At 39.4% G+C, this 20445-nt stretch overlaps 5 protein-coding genes across 5 annotated transcripts; 3 read left to right on the plus strand and 2 right to left on the minus strand.

Annotated features, from left to right (window-relative positions):
- Positions 1 to 1818: 1818 nt before the first annotated feature.
- Positions 1819 to 5118, plus strand: CLUP02_13717 (uncharacterized protein; the record flags this gene model as incomplete). The annotated part of the gene is made up of 5 exons (XM_049292654.1): positions 1819 to 2158; positions 2508 to 2776; positions 3185 to 3454; positions 3511 to 4503; positions 4564 to 5118. 5 exons carry the CDS (start codon positions 1819 to 1821, stop codon positions 5116 to 5118), a joined length of 2427 nt encoding a protein of 808 aa, XP_049149800.1.
- A 1262-nt stretch (positions 5119 to 6380) lies between these two features.
- On the plus strand, positions 6381 to 6560 carry CLUP02_13718 (uncharacterized protein; the record flags this gene model as incomplete). Its single annotated transcript, XM_049292655.1, has 1 exon — positions 6381 to 6560. One exon carries the CDS (start codon positions 6381 to 6383, stop codon positions 6558 to 6560), a length of 180 nt encoding a protein of 59 aa, XP_049149801.1.
- Positions 6561 to 10270: 3710 nt separating this feature from the next.
- On the minus strand, positions 10271 to 10420 carry CLUP02_13719 (uncharacterized protein; the record flags this gene model as incomplete). The annotated part of the gene is made up of 1 exon (XM_049292656.1): positions 10271 to 10420. A coding segment is annotated over one exon (150 nt), but the record flags the coding sequence as incomplete, so codon positions are not given.
- A 1446-nt stretch (positions 10421 to 11866) lies between these two features.
- Positions 11867 to 12013, minus strand: CLUP02_13720 (uncharacterized protein; the record flags this gene model as incomplete). Its single annotated transcript, XM_049292657.1, has 1 exon — positions 11867 to 12013. A coding segment is annotated over one exon (147 nt), but the record flags the coding sequence as incomplete, so codon positions are not given.
- A 5680-nt stretch (positions 12014 to 17693) lies between these two features.
- On the plus strand, positions 17694 to 20425 carry CLUP02_13721 (uncharacterized protein; the record flags this gene model as incomplete). Its single annotated transcript, XM_049292658.1, has 13 exons — positions 17694 to 17716; positions 17754 to 17960; positions 18012 to 18194; positions 18268 to 18558; positions 18685 to 18739; positions 18802 to 18989; positions 19030 to 19317; positions 19405 to 19429; positions 19486 to 19590; positions 19797 to 19976; positions 20079 to 20196; positions 20270 to 20307; positions 20369 to 20425. 13 exons carry the CDS (start codon positions 17694 to 17696, stop codon positions 20423 to 20425), a joined length of 1758 nt encoding a protein of 585 aa, XP_049149804.1.
- Positions 20426 to 20445: the final 20 nt, after the last annotated feature.

Below are 20445 nucleotides of genomic sequence, written 5' to 3' on the forward strand. Positions count from 1 at the left end.
CACACGGTTCATGCAATGACACCCGTGGACTCGGCCGTTGTCCTCTGTTGAGTCTCTTTGGCTCGACCCCCGAAGTACAGACAGAGTCCATGCTCACCTCACTCACACATCCTTTGCCTTCCCTCTCTTCCTCTTTCTCTCTTCACCAACCCCCGTTTTGAAGTCGACCCGGACCCGAAACGCCGACCAGGGACAGCTCCCGACATCGAGTGTAGCACATCCTCACGACTTCCTTATCTTTCTTCGTTGATTATTTTACTGTGCCTTTTTTCGCGAGTTTGATTACCGGGTCATTCCAGCTACCGTAAGCGGATGGACATTGCATTACCTGAGCCCCGGAATTATGCTCCGACATTTTCAACCTCCACACTTGTTAAATAATTGAACTCTACATAATACGCCATCGCCTCTCTTTGACACATATCACTACACCTTACCGACTGGCACTCGCATTGCCATGCCTGCCATCGCCGGGAAATGGCTAACATTTCTAAGACTTCCTCAATGCTATACTCTGTCCGCATCTCTCTCCAATCGGATCGAGATGCACTAAGAGCAGGGAGTTCACCCACTAATATAGCGTCAAGATCGATTTGATTCCTCTTTTCTCGTCTATCAACTAATCCACCACGGGAGCAAACCCGTATCAGTCCCGTCCCGGGGCAACCCCGTTGTAATGGTCCACGTCAATCTTGGCATATCTGGGTCCTTTACGTGCGTAACTACGTGTGTAATGTGCAACTCGGACGCAGATTGATAGCTCCCAGACGTCACAATGTCACCCATTCTGCTACAGTCACCCACACTTCAATCCAAGTCTGTATTTCTCCCGCACCAAACACAATACCCTTCCAGCATTTAGACTTGATAACATTGCTTTTCGACAACACAACTCCGGTAAGTCCATCTCGATTCTGCACTTTCCAAAGTATAGCGAGAGCCCTACCATCCACTGTAACCTCCGGCTGGCGGGGTTATCCCAAGTAACTGGTCCTCGTACTGTATATGGGGGAAGAAAGAGCCAAGTTATCCCACAACCCCAGCAGGAGTTAGCCTGTGCCCGTGTCGTTTCTTCTGCTACAGCTTCCGTGCTACACTACTTCCTTGATGCCGCCTTGTTGCCCAAGTCTGTCATCTCGGATACTGACTACCAGTACACAATGCTATCAAGGATCATGGCCTAGGTAGACAATACTTCCCGCCCCCGTCCGAGTACATTCATCATGACTCAAGGGAATCAGAGCAGCGGAATCGAGGGGTTTTTTTTCTGTCACGCTGAATTAGACCCCATTGCCGATCCTGATCCCTGACATGCTCTGCCTTACAGCTAGAGAGAGAGAGAGAGAGAGAGAGAGAGAGAGAGAAAAGCTGTGTACCGTGCACCCGTACGATCTAAGATCCATCAGAGAAGGCAGCACATCTGGCGCAGGTCAACGCTCATCCCCCCCCCCTCCTTTAGGATTCTTCGCCCGCGAACGAGGAGCATCACATATCGAGCGTCTCCATCGCCAATGGACGTTTAATATATTCTAGACCCCATCTACCTACCTGTCCGCGCCATTCACGTAAGTACAAATCAGCCCAATAACTTTGCTCCTTCTACTTTACGAAGTCCAGGCAGCTGAGTGAGAGGAAGATGCTGGTAGGCCTGGATGTCGAAGCACACAGGCTCCAGAAAACAAAGACGTATCAATGTCGGACGAGCCAGGCCATAGAAACAAGCGGTTGTCCTCTTCACTCTGTACTGCGGCCGACTTATACCCTTCGCCACTCTCATTGGTACCTTCAAATAATCGAGAAGTGCAAGACTGGGTAGGTATGTATGCTCAGAGGCTCGGACTCACTATCAAGCTCTACTATGCTGAGCCTTGCTCTATCAGTCGTTCTCTTCCCCACCCGTCCCACACCTGTCACCCATTTAGGCGCTGTAAGGCGGCCGCACGGAAAGAGACAGAGGTGAGACAGAGAAAACACACTCTACTGCGTACGGAGTACATTGGACGAGTTTCTGGGAGACTGGTAGACGTCCTGCTCCGGTGGGCTGTAACATCGCTACGGATACAGCCTACTGGGCTGGACTGGGCTGCATCTGCGAGTGTGACTGTCATGTCATTGGGACTGCTGCTGCTGCTCTGCTACTACTCTATCGTGTATGTAGGTATGTGTGAGGTGTGGTTCTTGCTGGCAATGGTAGCCTCTCAGAATCTTTCGCTCTATCCCCTGCTCTTTCTCTTTTACCCCCATCCATGGAGTTGTGGATACACACGCCCCATGCCCTTTTTTCTCTCTTTCCCTCGCTCTATCTGGTCTTTCCAGACACACGCCCCCCCCCCCCCCCCCCCCCCCCCCCCCCCCCCCCCCCCCCCCCCCCCCCCCCCCCCCCCCCCCCCCCCCCCCCCCCCCCCCCCCCCCCCCCCCCCCCCCCCCCCCCCCCCCCCCCCCCCCCCCCCCCCCCCCCCCCCCCCCCCCCCCCCCCCCCCCCCCCCCCCCCCCCACCCCCCCCCAAGCCCCAAGACAAGACCCCAAAGCTGCTCGGCCGACTGAATCGACCCGCATCTACAGAGTTGCACTACTGCGTACCCGTACATACCAGCCCCGGGCGGCTATCGTCTGCGAGGAACCACCCACACCCATGCCCCCGCATGCAAGTCTGTCTCTGTCTCTGGTTCTGCCTCTATCGTTGTCGCCGTCTCTTCTGTCTGCTGTACTGTGCTTGTCCTGCCTGTCCTGCCTAACCCCTCCTCCTGCTCTTCCTCGTCTCCTGCTCTCTTGGTCTGTGTGCCGGCCCTACCTACACCTACCTTACCTTCCAGACTACAACGGCCTCATGTACCTCGTGTACACTATCCTTCCCCCTGTCCCTTTTCTCGAACCCTGGCGATGGTCCCCGCTGCTTTCTATCCTGGAGAGTGGCACTCGTTCAAATCGTCTCGACTGGCAGGCTCCCCTTGCGAAAAAATACAAACCTTTGGATCGGCACCATCGCTGTCCATTTTGCTCGTCATTAATAGGCCGCGGCCATCTCGTCCTCGCGAGGCTCTCTTCTCATCCATCCCACTTGACAAGTCCAATTACGGAGAGGCAGACTTCAGTGACTCTTTGAATTCTTTATTACTGTCCATCTCCCCCCTTCTTATCCTCCTATAAGACAAGACAAGCTTCACACAACCATAAACTATCAAAGCTCTTGCCCACATCCAACTCTTTGGAATATCCCCATTGCCACTTACACACCGCCCTCTACAACCTCAATACTTTCACTTTCACATTCCACACCTACCTCGATTGTCCACAACTCCTCCTGGTCATCCACTCGATCATGACGAGCCAGAACTACGTCGAACAAACCACTATGCATTCAGACGGAATATCAGACCCCATGCCCAGCAGGCGCACCTCAGTGGCACAGCCTCCTACCACAATCTACCCAGACCTCAGAAGCCCTCCATTTGCTGTAAGTCGACATATATATCCTTGAGTGGCTCCTCAGGCTTGTCTGACAGATACAAGGTCACAACTTTCAACCATCAGCCGCAACTCGGTGAATCCCACATGTTGACTCCAGTATCTGGTGGCGGCTCGCCCTGCATGCAACAAACAACAACTCTTCCCCAGTACCCATCAGCGATGGCTCCTATGCAGCCCCAGTCCAGTCCTTCCGGATCCTCCAGGATGGCTTGGCATAACACTGTTGCCATGAGTGCTCCTCAGAGCCAGGTTGGCTCTCCGATGGCCATGAACCCTCCCACAACCGAGAGTCATTTCGAGATGAACTACATCCAAGCAGAGCCTGAGCACGAACGCGAACCTCCTGAAGACTACTACTTTGGTAACTACACAGTTTCCGCGCAACCTCAATCGGACCAGGGCTCCATGTCCCCTCAGATGCCACCCCACGGCTACTACATGTCTCAACCTCAGCAGCAAATGATGCAGCCGCAGCCTATCATGAGCGAGCTGTCCATGGGACAAATTCCGCATCCTTCGCAAGCCCAGGCACAGTACTATGCCCAGCCGCCGACTCACACTTGGGTAGAGGACTCCGATATCACATCCTTCAAGTCTGAAGCCACCAGAAGACGTTACATGGGATACGCCCTTCCAAGCACACAGATACAACGCCCCGAGGTCGTTCGAGGACCTACCCGAGCCCGTCAAAACAACCAACAAGCAGCGGGCCGGTGCCAAAGATCTCCTCGCGTTAGAGGTCGAGGGGAACAGTCCGAGGCAGAATCATCTGAAGAGCCGACCGCCGATGACGAGATGGCGCATATTGACTCGCTCCCTGATGAATTCGTCGTCAAGCCGGAATGCCCTGAAGACGTCGCCTTCCTCTTCCATCGTCAAAGGGACATGATTCTCTCAGGTAACAAGGGCACCGGAATGTGGGAAGTCATTGCGGGTGAGCACAGAGAGAGGTTCGGCATGACAAGCTCTGCTGCACGTTTGCAAATGCAGGTGACCAGAGGAAGATCCAACTTTCTGGAGTGGTCACTCAGAGATGTAAGTCGTCTTCATGGTGTCGGGATATTTTTGTGAGCAATATAACTAACAAGATACCAGAGACATAAACTCAAAATGGCGTTCGATCACGTCGATGCTTACTATTTCAAGATGGTCCATCGCAAGTTTAAGGAGCTCGGCGGCGGACAAACAACTGCGTGGGGCGCAAGCGACGTTGAGTACCTGGCAGTCGAGCGTGGCATGGTAGATTCTGGCTACACAGCCGAGCCTACTACTCAGCCGGGGAAGTCGCGGAGAACAAAGAAGCAGAAAACCCGCCTGAGAAACCTCGCCACGAGCAGCGCTGTCCTGCTTGACGACACAGTCGACTTACAGCAGAACCCAGAGCAGCGACAACAGATACTCGATGAAATATATGAGTACCGCGGCGAGGATCCCGAAGACGGTGTCGACGAAGAACCCATATTCAAGACGGTGGCCAGAGCTCGCCCACGCGGCCGCCAAGTAGAGATCAAGATGGAGGAGGAGAGCCCCGAGGAAGAGACGGCATCCTCGTCCAGCAAGTCCAAGGGCAAGCAGCCTGTCAAGAAAAGAGCACCAGCAAAGCCTAGGGCCGTCAGAGCACGCATGGCACCCAAGCCCAAGTTGGCCTGAAGAATCGTCGAGGTTCAGACAAAATCTACGACGCACACATCAACACCACCTGTGATGGTGACCTTCACTTCTTCCGACGGTAGCCTCCTACGAGGTTGGCCCTAGCATGCTATTCCCAAGCCCAAGCGGCTGTGACGACGTATAGATTGTTCCTTGTCATTTTGCATTCTGTTTCCTTTTGTTTTGGTCTTGGATTTCTTGTTTTGGCTGAAAAGATACCACTCATTTCGTATGGTTTCTCATCCTGGGAGGGAAAGGAGGACGACAGGCGGCAAGGGCTCTTCTGCGTTCCGCATATCATTATCTCGCGTACCTTTAAATTTCACTGTCTATATTCATGTATGCCATTTGCAACAATTACTTAAAAACATACACTCATCAAATATCACCTTACATTGAACCCCTGTGCACACAAGGCCAACTACATCAGTCGCGAGCTTCCTTCGCCTTCGTCGCGAATCTTCCATGTCGATGTCCTCAGCCATTACGAATAGGCTGCCTTGATACCTACCGATGCTATTACCCGACGACGCCGTCCAATCCGCCTGCCTGTCATGACACTGTGGGATGGGCCAAAACTCGCAACTCATCTATCTCCAGGCAGGATTTCCGAGTTCTCGGGACCAAGGCAGCATTCGCACTCGCCGACGCGCCCAATGTAAGGAGACTACGCTCGGAGTCGTCTCATGACCATGGACTGGGGGAAGACAGCTCATCTACCCGTACTTTGGCCCATTCATGCCATCGTCATCAGGATACGCCAAGAGAAATAAAGCGACTTGTTCTCCTCTTCTACTGCTACACCACTGTCGAGCAGCAATTACGACGACGTTGAGAGACGAGTTAGCACGCCTTGTTCGTCACATCAAACCCATGTTCATGCTTCATGTCGGGCTGGAGGGAGGGTCCCGCCGGGGGGGGGGGCTAGCCCTCTTCAACGGGCGCCCCGTCCGTGCCCTCTCTTCCTCCTGCCCCCCTACTGCCCAGGAACGGGCGATGGCGAGGGCGATTGGGCTGTGGGAAGGGTATGAACGACCCGGAGACCAGGAAAGGCAGACCAGATGGCATGGAGGGAGAGAAGAAAGATGTGCCCTGCGCTGCGGTTGCGGGTGTGGCTTTTCCTCAACGGCGGCGCGGGTGGTGGTGGATACCCACACCGGCAAGAAAAGTACGCTATAAAAGCACCCGCTTCGAGTTCTCATACGATGAGCAGAGCGACTACCATCCACAGCCAGGCCGTGTCTGCGGCCCTTCTGGCCCGGATGCGACATGCTGCTTTTCCGCAGCCTGAGAAGTCGAAACTTTTACCCTTTTCAGACGGGATAGTGGATATCGGGTCCGTTCAGGGTCAAGGGGGGAAGGGGAGGGGACGGGGGGAGGGATGGATCGTAGCAAGAAAGTGTTTAAAAGAGGCCATCACTGGGGGGCCCTTGAGAGACTGAGAGTGAGAGAGGGGAGAAGGAAAGAGGATCACAGAGGTTCAACTGTCAGAGTCCCATAGCTTTTTTGCAGTAACCGCAAAGAGGCATTGCAAGGTTATGGGGGGATTTAGTCGCACTGTCGCAGAGGGGGGCATACCTAGCGCGGTGCCTTTGTGACAAGGGGACACAAGGCACGCCGCGCAGGGCCAGAAGAAGGAAAAAAAAGGGCAGGGACAAGCATGGCGGCGGCGGCGCGCGCCAGGCAAAAGAAGGGTGGCACGGGTGGGGGAAGATGGGAGACGAGAAGGAAATGAGAACCTCACTGAAGTATCCGTACCCTCTTTGATGTTTCCCCGGGGCATCATCCCCGTAGGCTACGGAGTAGGTACACTTTTCTGCCTGCCAGACTCCCAGCGCCTGCCTACCTGCCTGCGCGCGGCCTTGGTGATGGTCCGCTTTGGACCCTGATGTGTACCGAGTACGTACGGATAGAGGGGGAGGAGGAGACGGGGGCGGAGAGACGTCAGGACGACGATACTCTCTCCGTCTCTCTCCCTACGGAGTACACAACAACTAAGGTAGACTCAAAGAGGCAGAATGTGAAAGAGACGGCGAGTGGTGGGTACCCCAGCCGGCGGCCCCGCAGAGCGGCTTCCGCGCACTTTGTGATTGTCGCCCTTTGCCGCCAAGACCTGGCATTTTCGGCTTCCCGGAGTAAGGTTTCTTGTCCATTGTGTTGCCCATCTTGCCCATTTCCTGTTCCAAAAATCTCGCGAGCTGCTTTTGCGGACGCTCAGCTCACGTGAAGTGGGAAAGCTGTGAGAGATTCCGAATTTCCGGAGGCCTGTCCTGTCCTGTCCTGTCCTGTCCTGGCTGCTTGGGTGAAGTTGCCGGAGTTCAAATGTGGCAGGTAAAGTAAAGTAAGGTAAGGTAGGTAATAAGATCCTGTAAGTCATCGATCGTCTGACTCCCCTATCAACCCATCTCTCTATATCTCCCCCCCCCCCCCCCAAAAAAAAAAAGTCAAAGCAAGTAATCAAGTCACGTAGTACAGAACAATCTTGGGTAGTATAGCACAGAAGAATAAGAAAGACAAAAAAAGTTATATGAGAGGGCAAGCAGCTGTTCCGTGTAATTCGGCAGTGGCGCGGCAGGCTGGCAGCAAACCAAGCTCTCGGCCGTTGACGGGATAGGTTCGATCCGAGGCAAAGATGACGACGGGTGAAGAGAGTACCCTCCCAGATCAATGGGGCATTGAGCATTGGGCATCGGGTAGGATAGCGTGGATAGGCGAATGTGAATAAGAAAAAAGTGAACGCTAGACGGGCCGGAATTATGCAATCAAGTCCGGACGTGACTACGTCCAGTCTAGTGGAGCATCTCTTCGTCCTTTTTTTCCCTCTCTCTTTCGTAGCCTAAGTACCTTATTATCAAAGAAAGTTAATTCTTTCTAAGTTATAAGTATAAGAATATAGTTTTAATAAAATAGTATAGTACTTACTTAGTACTTAAATTAAAATACTTTTTTAAGCTTATTATAAGAAAAAAATAATTATATTATTAACTATTTATTATCGAGGTTTATAATTAGTATTATAGTTTTAATTATAATAGTTTTACTTATAATAAATAAAAAGTCTAATTATAAGTCCTTTAAAAGCCTCTTTTTAAGGGTTATAAGAGCTTTTAAGTTAAGTTAAAATACTTATTAAAATATTAATAACTAAACTAACTTTATAATTATAATATTACGGCTAGCTAGTTATAATAAGTATATTAATAAAAGTTAAGGCTACGAGTACTAAGTAAATAGTATTATAATTATAAATAGTTTCCTTAAAGCTATATTTATAAATCGTAAAGTAAATAAGGCTTTAGTAATTAATTATAATTTTATTAAAAAGAGTTCTTAATAAAAATAACTAAAAACGATCGTAAGATTTAATATTAAGTTAATTACTAAAAAAGCTATAAAAAGTCTATTCTTAAGCCTAGCTTAAGTTTATATTATATATAAATCCGTTTATAAATATATTTTTTATTAATAATTACTCTTATTTATTAGATAATTACTTAGTAAATATTAATAAGCGATTACTTAGAGTAATTATAATAATTACTTTATTATATAATTACTACTTTTTATTTATATATAACTTATTTATAATTCTTTTATTTTATAAGAGTTATTTTATATTCCCGTATTTTTATATATATAATATACCATAGCCGCTATAAGCCTACGGGGCGGGCCCTAGTCTTAGTTATATATATTAAGTCGTAATATTAAGTTTTTTTTTTAAAAGTCTTATTCTTATAAATTTATAAATAAGTCGTTATAGCCTAGGTTAAAGCTCGTTAAGTAGTTTTTTTAAAAATACTAAGATATCCGCTAAATTTCTAATATATTACTAATTAAAGCTTATTTTTAAAATTAAAGAGCGAGGATTTAAGATCGAAATACCTTATTTATTTTATTATTCATCGAGGTAAAAATATAAAATATTAAAAAGTAAATTAAGGTATTATAAGTATATACGTCGTAATCGTTCTTATAATATAACTATTAATACTATATACGATTATAAGTTTCTTTTTCTTTTTTAGTATTTTTTATATTAATTATATTTATAATAGATCGTTTTTTATTTAAAATTAATAGGCTAAAATATAAAAAAGAAATAAAAGAGCTTCTTTTTTAAAAATAGGTAAAGGCCTTATATTATATATAAACTAAAATAAATTAGTCTCTATCGAAGTTAAATCGTTTTTTTTAAAAAAAAAGGATAGTATTTAAAAAGGGAAAAGTAATTCCTAATCCTCTTAATATTATTAACGAGGATAAGTTAATTATTATATAAGAGGCATAATTTAATAATACTTTTAAAATAATTAACTAAAATACTATAATAACTAAGAGTTCTAGTTTTAATTTTAATTTTAATATTTTAAAAAAGATTCTTAAGAGTTCTAAAAATTCGTAATAAGTTCTTATATATTTTTTTTATATTTATAGTTTTCTTATTTAATTAAGAATTCCCGTATTTTATTTTTAATTCTATAGTTAATAATTTATTTAATTTTATACTTTAGTTAGTTTAGTTTAATAATAAGATAATCTTTTATATATAAACTTCTTAATATAAGTTTAAGTAATAAGATATAAAAAACGGAATAGTATTATATCGTATTTAGTAATCTTAATTCGTAATTAACTAATAAGACTTTTTTAATAATTTTAAAAAATTTAAGTTTTTTATAATTTAATTTATTACTTAGTTATTTTATTTTAATATTATAATAAAAGAAATAAGTACTATCCCCCCCTCTTTTAAAAATAGTCCTCTAATCCTTAATCTATTTATATTCTTTTTTATATATTATTATATAAACTCGAGGTTTAGTAAGGCTTATTTATAGATTTTTTTAAATTTTTTTAAATTTATTATAGCTTTTATAACTTATAGTCCTTATTATACTTCTCTATATACTATTAATTAAAATCCGTAATTAAAGTAAAACGGAGATTTTTTTATACTTTTACTAACTATATTATTATATACGAATTAAGCTATTAATAAAAGTACTACCTAATTATCTTAGTTATAGTTTATATAATAACGAAGGTATATTTCGAAGATGTAATTAATCCTTTTTATTTATTTATTAGTTTATAAATAAAATAATATTAACAGTTTATAGTTTATACTAAGTTACGAAATTAGGGATTTTTAAAACTTTAAAATAAATAGCTTATTTTTATTAAAAATAATTTCTTTTAGTAAACTATAGTTCGAAAATATAACCTTAATAAATACGTATAATAGGTCTTTTATAGTACTTAATTCTTTATAAAGAATAAAATATATAAACTTAGTAAGTTAATTAATTATAACTAAGATACTATTATATTATATTTTAGTAAATAGTTCTTTAGACTTTAGTAATTTAATAATAAAGTCTTATATAATTAATTACTATACTTTTAGTAATAATTATAATAGTTATAGCTTATTATAAAGCTTATATAGGCTATTTTTATTTTTTTTATAAGTTACGTAGTCCTTAATTACTTTTATAATTTTAATACGTATAGCGGATTTATTATAATATTAATAAATCCGTTTTTACGTTTTAATAATTCCTTAATAACTATATATTAGTATATTATAAATTTTTATAATAAGCTTAGGGATTATTTTTTTAATTAAGCTAGTATTAATCTTTCTAACTATTATAAAAAGTTTTATAATTAATACGAGGCTATTATTCTTTTTTTACTTAAAAATAACTTATATTTTTTTAAAAACTACGACTTCGTAATCGGGTTTTTTATTAAAAGTATTTACTTTACTATTTTCTAAACCCTTTTAATAAATAATTTAGAAATTATACTCAAATAAGAATTCGCTCTATTTAACTTATTATTTATTTAGATTCTTATTTATTATAAAACTTACGAGGTTTTTATAATTTATATAAACTATAACTTTATATTTAGTTCTAAATAATTATAATCTCTATTCTTAAAATACTTTAATAATTATTATTAGTTCCTTATTATAAATTTACTAATTTAATTCTACTTTATAAAATACTTTAAAATAAAAATAATATAAATAAAGCTTTTTTTATTTATTTCGTTATTCTAAGACCGCTCTTATAATAAAGTCTAAAGTATTAATCTCGATTTTAAAAAGTTTTTAGGGGTTTAGGATTATAATAATTAGTTTAAAAACGACTATATTTTTAATTTTAATAAATACTTCTTTATACTTAAGATCCTAAACGAATAGGGTATCTTTTTATATTAAGTTATTAAAAAGTTTAATTATATTAATATAATCTTTAAAAAATCGTTAATAAAAATTAACAAATTTTAAAAATCCTTATACGTCCTTGACGTTTTATAATATAGGCTAGTCCCTAACTATTTCTATTTTTAATATTTATATATAAATTTATTTTAATATAATAGTATATTTAAAGAAGTTTATTTTTTATATATAAAACTTATATTTAGAGAGTTTAGTATATAGCTTAGCGTTTTAAAACTTCTAAAATATTATATAAATATACTTTTTATATATCTTAAAGTCGGGAGAGAAAATAAGAATATTATTAATATAAATAATAATAAAAATATTAACGTACTCCCGGAGTACGTAGTTAATTATTATTTAAAAAGTTATTAGAGTATTAGTAAGTCCGAAGGGTATAATAAAGTATTTAAAAAGTCTTTTATAAGTTTAAAATACTATTTTTTACTTGTCTCCTTTTTTAATTCGAATCTAGTTAAATACTTTTTTAAAATTTATAATAATAAACTAGTTAGCTCTATAAAATAGATTTCTAAGCTTAGTAATAAGTAATAAGGGGTAGTAATTCTTTTTTATAATTTCGTTAAGTCTTTTATAATTAATAATAGGTCTTAATTCTTTATCCTTTTTAATATAAAAAATAAAGAGAATCCGGTAGGAGAATTCGATAGTTAAATATATCCCTTTTTAAGTTTTTTATTAATATATTCGTTAAAATACTCTTATTCTTTTTAATTTATTAAGTATATTAAATAGAACTTAGGTTATATCTCTTTTTTAAGTTTAATTTTTGTATCCTAGTTATTATATTTTAATAATCCTATTTTTTTAGGTTTTATAAATAATTTCGTATATATTTAATATTCCTTAAGTATAGTTTAGAATCGTTACGATCCTTAATTATTAATATTAATTATAAACTTCTTAGAGCTTTTTACTATTTTAATAAAAGTTATATATCGTATTTATTTTTATTCTTTAGGAGTTCTTAAAAATCCGTTTAAACTCTTTTTTTTTTAAGTCGTTTAATAACTAGATTTTCTTAAAAAATCTAATTAGTAATTTAATTTATTTATAAGTTATACTTTTATAACTACGAGAGTCTTAAAATAATATTAATATTTCTAATCTCTATAATATTATATTATAATTATTTTTATTAATTATTAATATATATTAAGAGGTATATGGTCTTTTAATTAATATATCTATAATTATAGTTAACTCGTTCTCTTTTTACTATTTATAATTAGTATAGTTTATTCTTATATACCTATAATAAGTTAAGTTTATTTATTACTCTTAGTAAGATATAGGTTTTTTATATACTACTATTAATAATAATATCTAATTTTTATTTATAAATATTAAGGTTAACTTATAAATATACGTCGTTACGTTATATAATTATATATAAGAACTTCTCTTTTATTTTTACTTCTCGTCGTTCTTTTATAATTAGTTTTCTTAGTTTTTTATTATTTATTTCTTTAGACGGGTTTCTTATTTATATTTTTTTTAATACTCTTTCTAAGCCTTAGCTTTTTTAATATGGTAAATCTAATATTAGTTATATTTATAGTCTTCTTATTTTATATATTTACTATTAAAGTACTTTATAAAAAAGTTAGGGTTTAAACTAAATATAACTTTATTACTATTATTAAAGCTTAATAACGTTTAGCTAAGTAGTTAATCCTCTATATAAATATCCTTAATAATTTTATTATTACGTTTTCGTAAGTAAAAACGACTATTTTATTTAGATATAAAATATTAAAAGTATTTATTATTTAGGTATTCTATTTAAAATAATTCTTTATAAAAGGGGTCCTTAGGGTTAAATAAAAAGTAATTTTTATTTATATAAGGGGTTATTATAACCTTTTTACGTTCTCCGGTTTTATAAAATTAAATAACTTAGTTATTTTTAAATAAGTAAATATATTTATACCGTAATTTATCGTCGTCCTCTTTAGAATTAATATTATTAACGCTAAGTAGTACTTTATAATCGATTTCTATTTAAGTACGTTATTAAGTAATATTATAAGGTTTATCCGAATTATAAAGTAATTCTGCTTTATTAAAATAAAAAAAACTAGTTCCTATTTTAATATTTTTTTTTTTTAATTTTAAAGTTAATTCTTTTTTTATTAATAATTCTAAAGTTAAAAATCGGTTTCTTAAGTATTTCGATCTTATTTTTATATATAAGGTCCTTAAGCTATTCCTTAACTTTATAAATAAATTTCTTATTAATATTTACTTATTATATTATATAAATAAACTTAGTTAGTATTTTATTTAAATTAAGTTCTTTTTAAAACTTAATAAGTTATTTTTAATTTATTTTATTTTATTATATTATATATACGAAGCTATTTATAATTTTTTTTATATTAGGTCCTCTTTTTTTAAGCTTAAGGAGCTACTTTTTTATATTAACTAGGAGTCTTTACTTAATTCGTCCTTTAAAAAAGTTAAGAGTATTTTTTATAATAAGGTCTATTTTACCTTTTTTTTTATATTTTTATAAATTTAAGAGAGTATAGTAAAGTATTTAATATTATTCTCTTTAAGAATATAAGGTTAATAAGCGGGTATTTCTTCTTTTTTTATTATTATTACTAAGGTTTTAATAAGTAATAAAATAGATCGTTTATTATTCTTAAGTTATCTAAGGTACTATCCTATTTATTCCTTACTATTTTAATAAGTAAAATAGCTATTATTATAGTAAGTTATTTATAAGAGTTATTTATAAAAAACTTCCTTACTTATAATATTAACTTACTTTTTTAAAATAAGTTAGTATTAAATACGCTTAAATTATTAATAATCTCTACTTATATATCCTAGCTTATTATAGTTATAGTATCTAAGGTCCTTTTTTTATTAAAAAATTCTTTTAATAATACTAAGGTCTATTAGTCCGCTATAATACTTAGTTATAATAGTTATTAGTCTATACTTATATTTATTATTAAGTTTAAATTAGCTATTCTAGGCGTTTTATTTTTTATATTCAAAGCGTTATTTATAAAATTAATTATTAATTTTAATTATTATATTAATATAATTATAGAGTTTATTAAGTTAGTTTTAATAAGAGAAGTTATCCTTAATTTCTTTTTTTAAGCTATAATAAAAGGCCGCTATAAGTACTTTATTACTTCAATTAAGCTTAGAAATAATTTATTTAAATTTAAATATATATTTACTAACTAATCCTTTTTATATAAAAGTTATAAGCCTTTATTTAGTAATTCGTTCTTTATTAGGGTTACTAAAGGGTTTTTTAAATCTTTTTTTAAACTTATTATAATTATTAAAAATCTTTTTAATATTTTTATTTTAAATATTACGTTCGTTCTTAAAGTAGTTTTTTATAAAGGGTTCGAACTAAATAAGGGTATCCTTTTTAAAAAATAAAGCTATATAATAAACCTTATTAGCTTTAATAATAAAAAAGGTTCTATAATAATATAAATAAGCCTTAGTTTAAATAAAAAATCCTTAGAGAGTATTTAAGGACCCGTTATAGGGTTCCGGTTTAGGGTACTTAGTTCTAAGTACTAAGGGAAGTCGGGGTACTATAAGCTAAGTATAAAGCTATTTATTTTTATTCTTAAGTTTAAATATTATATTATATAATTATTAAATAATAAATATAACTACTTTAGTAAGCTACGCCGTGCTATTATTATTAATAGTTAATATATTTATATTATTTAGTTAGTTTTTTATAAAATAAACTTACTAAATAAGAGTAATTAAAATATTATAACTAGCTAGTTATAATAAGTATATTAATAAAAGTTAAGGCTATAAGTACTAAGTAAATAATATTATAGTTATAAATAGCTTCCCTAAAACTATATTTATAAATTATAAAATAAGTAAGGCTTCGGTAATTAATTATAATCTTATTAAAAAGAGTTTTTAATAAAAATAGTTAAAAGCGATTATAAAATTTAATATTAAGTTAATTTTTAAAAAAGCTATAAAAAGTCTATTCTTAAGCCTAGCTTAAGTTTATATTATATATAAATCCGTTTATAAATATATTTTTTATCAATAATTACTCTTATTTATTAGATAATTACTTAGTAAATATTAATAAGCGATTACTTAGAGTAATTATAATAATTACTTTATTATATAATTACTACTTTTTATTTATATATAACTTATTTATAATTCTTTTATTTTATAAAAGTTACTTTATATTCCCGTATTTTTATATATATAATATATTATAGCCGCTATAAGCCTGCGGGGCAGGCCCTAGTCTTAGTTATATATATTAGGTCGTAATAAATAACCTTAATAAAAAAACTAAAAAACGAACTAAAAGATAATATTAAAATCCTTATTAACGTTAAGTATAATTTATAAAAAATAATAACGTAGCCGTAGAGTATTAATAATATATTTTATACTAAAAAGATTATTATTAATATTAATAAGACGAATAGGGCCGTATTAATATAGTACCTCGGCTTTTTTTTATAACTTAAGGACTATAGCCTTAAATAGTATTAAAAATTTATTAAAAAGCTTTTTTAAATACTTTAGTATATTTATTACTATTTTTTATAATAATAAAACTCTTAGTACTTATATATAAATATAAATTACTTATTTTTAAATAGTAATATTAACTTATTAATAAGCTATTAAAATTACGATTCTAGTGATCCCTTAATAAGGGAGAGGGTAGAATAGAGGAAAGGATAGGTAAGAAAAGGGTTAAGGTTAAATAGTACGGAATTCGAGGGTAGGGTAGCGTCTATATATACTGCGGTAATCCTCTAGTAATGCAAAACGATAGAGTTAAACAGTGTCTCTTTCGCAGCCGGCTCGACGCGGGGACGGACGTCAACCCGCTTCGGTTTAATGCTGTCTCACAATTCCTGGTGTCCATGAATGGTTTAATCATCATCGTCGTCGTCGTCGTCGTCTTTGCGTCGTAGTCGAGTGCGGGCCCGATGATTGCGCGCGCAATCTCACAATCTCAATCGCATTCATGGAGCGCATTCATGATCCATCGTCTCATCTGATCGAGCGGGGGGATCCCTTGAATGAATGTTGTAAAAAAAAAAAAAAAAAAGGAAACGGCTGACGGGTCGGAGGGAATCTCCTCTTCCCCCCATCCTTTCCCCCTCCCTCTTTTGCTCTCATGGGATGCTCATCCTGACCTAGAATGCTGACCGGTGCGGGTGTGTGACGGGAATGCGATTGCGGACCCGTGATTGATCCTCTGCTTTCCAGAATCCGGGAAGAGAGAAAGCCCTCGGCGAGAGGAGAGGGAACCACCGCGGCCAGGGGCCTGGAAGGGGTGACGAAGCGACGAACCTCCCTGCTTTGCTTGAAGCACCACAAAAGCGCACGCTCACAAGACAGACAGACACCAGCCCTCGCCGGGGGAGGGGGTGTGCCTTGAAAGCCCATCCCATGGTGCGAATCACGGGTAATGGTGCGTGCGTATTCCGTACTCCGTACCCTGCCCTCTTTCGTCTCCGTACGGCAACGGGTGCTAGGCTTGCATGGACCACTAGGCGTTCCGCAGTCGCAACGTTCCCTTGCTCGCGCGCCTTGGGTGTGGAGCCTTCAACCTCTCTTCCTCTTCCAGCCCCCACCCTCTCGAGTCCACGTCCGGTCTGGTCTGCAGAGACACTTCATCAACCGTCCCAGGAATTCGGTAAATTGGATGGAGACAGCGCGATAAAAACGCAAACTCTCATCTTGTCCAGACTATGTTTGCGGCCTGCCTACGCCGGGTATCTTTGAGAGGCGACGAGGGGTGGGTGGACTCAAGAGAAAGAGGGCCGCTGGTGCCTGTTCCCTTGTCCTTCAACGGGTCCCCCGCGGAGTCGAGCTCAACGCTAGAGATTTCACTTGATTTGTTCTCTCGTAATTGCCATTGTTCGGCTGCCGTCCGTGGTCTTCCGTTTCGCTGCTTCGTCTAGAGACACCGCAGCCCCAATGATCCCCAATGATCAGAGAGGGGGAACTGGGGACGAGAGCACCCCCCCCTCTTGCTTGGCCCACGGGCCACTGTCAGCCATGGGGTTCCCGATAGTGTTGATCAACTTGGGGGTGCTTGACTGGGCTGAGCTGCCATCCTCGAAGCGATGTAGCCCTCTGTTGCAACTTGCCGTGCCTAGACAGGCTAACCTTGCCCAATACACACGTCAAGGTCGTCCACTTCGTTTTTCCGATGATCTTTTCAGGACAAGATCGTTTGTTATCTCACGCCATTGTCGGCGGCCGCCTCCATGGGGTGGTATCATGGGGTCGTAGGTGTGCGCAGCCCATTGTTCAACCCATGATTCTGGTCGCAGTAGCCCAGTAAGTTATGGTGTGACATCGAGTCACACTTGGAGAGTGTCAACCCCGGATTCTGGTCTTCGCAGGCGTCCAAAACCCGTATTGCGCCTGTTCCAACCGGTCTTCTTGATCCAACGGCGAAGCTGCGAAGCGCGAAGCGCGTGTGCCAGGCCGAAGAGACGATCATGCCATCCATCACATCTGCTATGCACTATATCCGGAATGAGCCTGCTAGATCACCGCCAAACGGGCGAAGGAGTGGTCGGTAATCCTCATCTGCAGCGGCTAAGCCACTACTTATGCGAAACCTAGCCAGTCAAATGGCTATCCGTCTTCTCGGGACGAATCAGAAGTGCAGAATAGAACCGCCTGCCGGGTATAACCTTTCCCTTGCAGAGGAGTCGCAGCATCCGTACAAGCAGAACAGCAAGCAAGCCAATCGCGCCATCCAGCAGCGTCATGGAGACAATCGCTCACCCTGCTCTCCGCTTTTCCACCAGTAGACGCTCTGTTTCCGTCGTACTGCCAATGGAATGACTGCAAACAGGCACTCTGGTCCAGAGTTTCTGCAGCTTCTGCTTCGGTTTTCTTTCTTTGCAGGCCTCCTTCCAGAGCATCGGGTCCAAAGTCGGTGAAGACAATATTGCTCTTGTTCCGGGAAGGAATCCAAATCGATGTGCTCCTGCCTCATTTGGATGTTCGAAACAGACTCGGTGCCGAGTTGAATGGCTCGCCATCTGGCAATCGACATGGCGTCGAACGTTTCCCAGGAAGAGGGAACGGGGGTGGAAGATTGCGCCCGCATTCCAGGTTTCCAGACTTCCAATGACTGCTTTGCGACATCCACCGCGAGATCCGCTTTCGTGATCTAGAGCTCTCTGAAAATTCCTCTGATTTGGAATCGGGGGGAGACAAGAACTACGCCGCAGACTGTCAAAGGAGATCTGCAGCTCGAGGGCTGAGCACCTTGACTGACAGGGTGCACATAGCAAGAGGCTCATGCTTGCTGTACCACCGAGACATGAAGATGTGGGATGTACCTTTGTGAAGCGAGATGTAATCCTGCCCGACGGGCGTTATAGTAAAGTCATGATGGTAGACCGTAGCGGGCTACTCTCGCAGTAACTTTGGTGTCCAGGCGGCGTCGCCTCAGCCGCGTATCAGTGTATGTCAAGCCGCATACCCCGCGCGCTCAAAGAGGAACTTCACCTACTCGAGACACGTTCACTACCCTGGAAGACACGACTAATATGCGGAACATCGTGCGCGAAGTATCGAGGCTGGAGTATAGCTGGTGAACGACCATGATGAGTGGCTGATGTTCGACTGCTCAGCCTGCGAGATGGGCGCGGAAGGCTGAAGCCATGGTCTGCCGAATTGGCCTGGCGGTGTGCGCGGCCCGTTTGGCGGCCAGCTGCGGTTCCATCACAAATACCCAGGGGTGATGACCGGCTAGACGAGAAGTTCAAGTGGGCCAAACAGACGTCACAGCTTGTCGGTAACTCTGTCCCAATATGGCCCTCGCCGACAAAGTCGATGCTGAAGCTCGCTTCCCCTCAATGCTGCCTGAAACTGGGGCACGATTCTGATCGGAATGGCTTGACGTTGTGGGGGCAGCACCGGTGATGGACCGCTGCGCTCCGACATTGACTATCATCGGTCCTGGGCGTGAGGCAAGTGTGCATCGTGTCGAAGTCTTCATGAAATAGCTTCGAAATTGTGGGTTGGAACTTGGTCATGTAGAAGAAGAGGTTTCGCGCTTATGCGGCGCGCCTGTCGCCCAACAATAGAAGCGCTTCGAGAAAGCATCCTTCGATGAGGTTGACTTTGGAGGATTTTGGCGTTGTGGGGTTGTTGGAAGAAAGAAAGCTTCCCGTCAGTTAGCGCGAACGGTGGTGAGTGCACTGGCCACACCTTGTTCTCAGTGATGAGGTAAGATTTTGCGATAAGCAAGATAAGAGGGGCAGGTACAACCTTTCGACGTAAGGTAGGACTAAAGCGTATGGGAAATGCGGTTCTTCCTCCTCGCCCTGATCAAGATAAAGCTTCTCTTACGAAGCTTACCTATGCCTTCTATCCATTTAACTCACCACCTTGATAGGAGTTCCAAAGGTCAGCTGATCTCGCAACGTTTCCCAGCAAGTACAATCATTCTTTTCAGTTCGATACCTTACCGCATAAACCCCAGTTCGTGTTGCTCTTCATTTTCCAAGCTGCTCTACGTTCTCGGGGAATCATCGGGTATTCGCTGATCGAGCATATCCAAAGATGCGAAATGATTGTGTGCCTCATGCAAACGGCAAGTGAGAGCAAGACTTTATTGCCGTTGGCCGAAACTCTAGAAGGGAGAGAATAACATCACGACTTTATCGGCACCTTCTAGAAGCCTGATCGACAACTAACTCAAGATACGTTCGTCCAATCTGACTATACGCTACAGCAAGTGCCAGAAGTTGAGGTGCAGCACTACAGCAGCAACGCACCGACTATATGCATGCTGAGTCAGCAGATCCACCAATGGGAGGAAGATGACAGACATCGCATCCCACTTTGATGTTCGACGTCAGACACGAGACCTATCAAGGGCAGGCTACGTTTTTCAGTTCAACATTGTCCCTTATTTTCTCTGCGAATATTGTCTTTTTTCGGTGATACCCATGTTATTTTTCAAAGAACAACTTGCTTGATGGCCCAAATTCCATGAAGAACCTCGACTTCAGTCCCGCATAAATCGAGAGGCATCTGCCGCT

This window comes from Colletotrichum lupini, chromosome 7, assembly GCF_023278565.1.
Source record: "Colletotrichum lupini chromosome 7, complete sequence".
Taxonomy (NCBI): Eukaryota; Fungi; Ascomycota; class Sordariomycetes; order Glomerellales; family Glomerellaceae; genus Colletotrichum; species Colletotrichum lupini.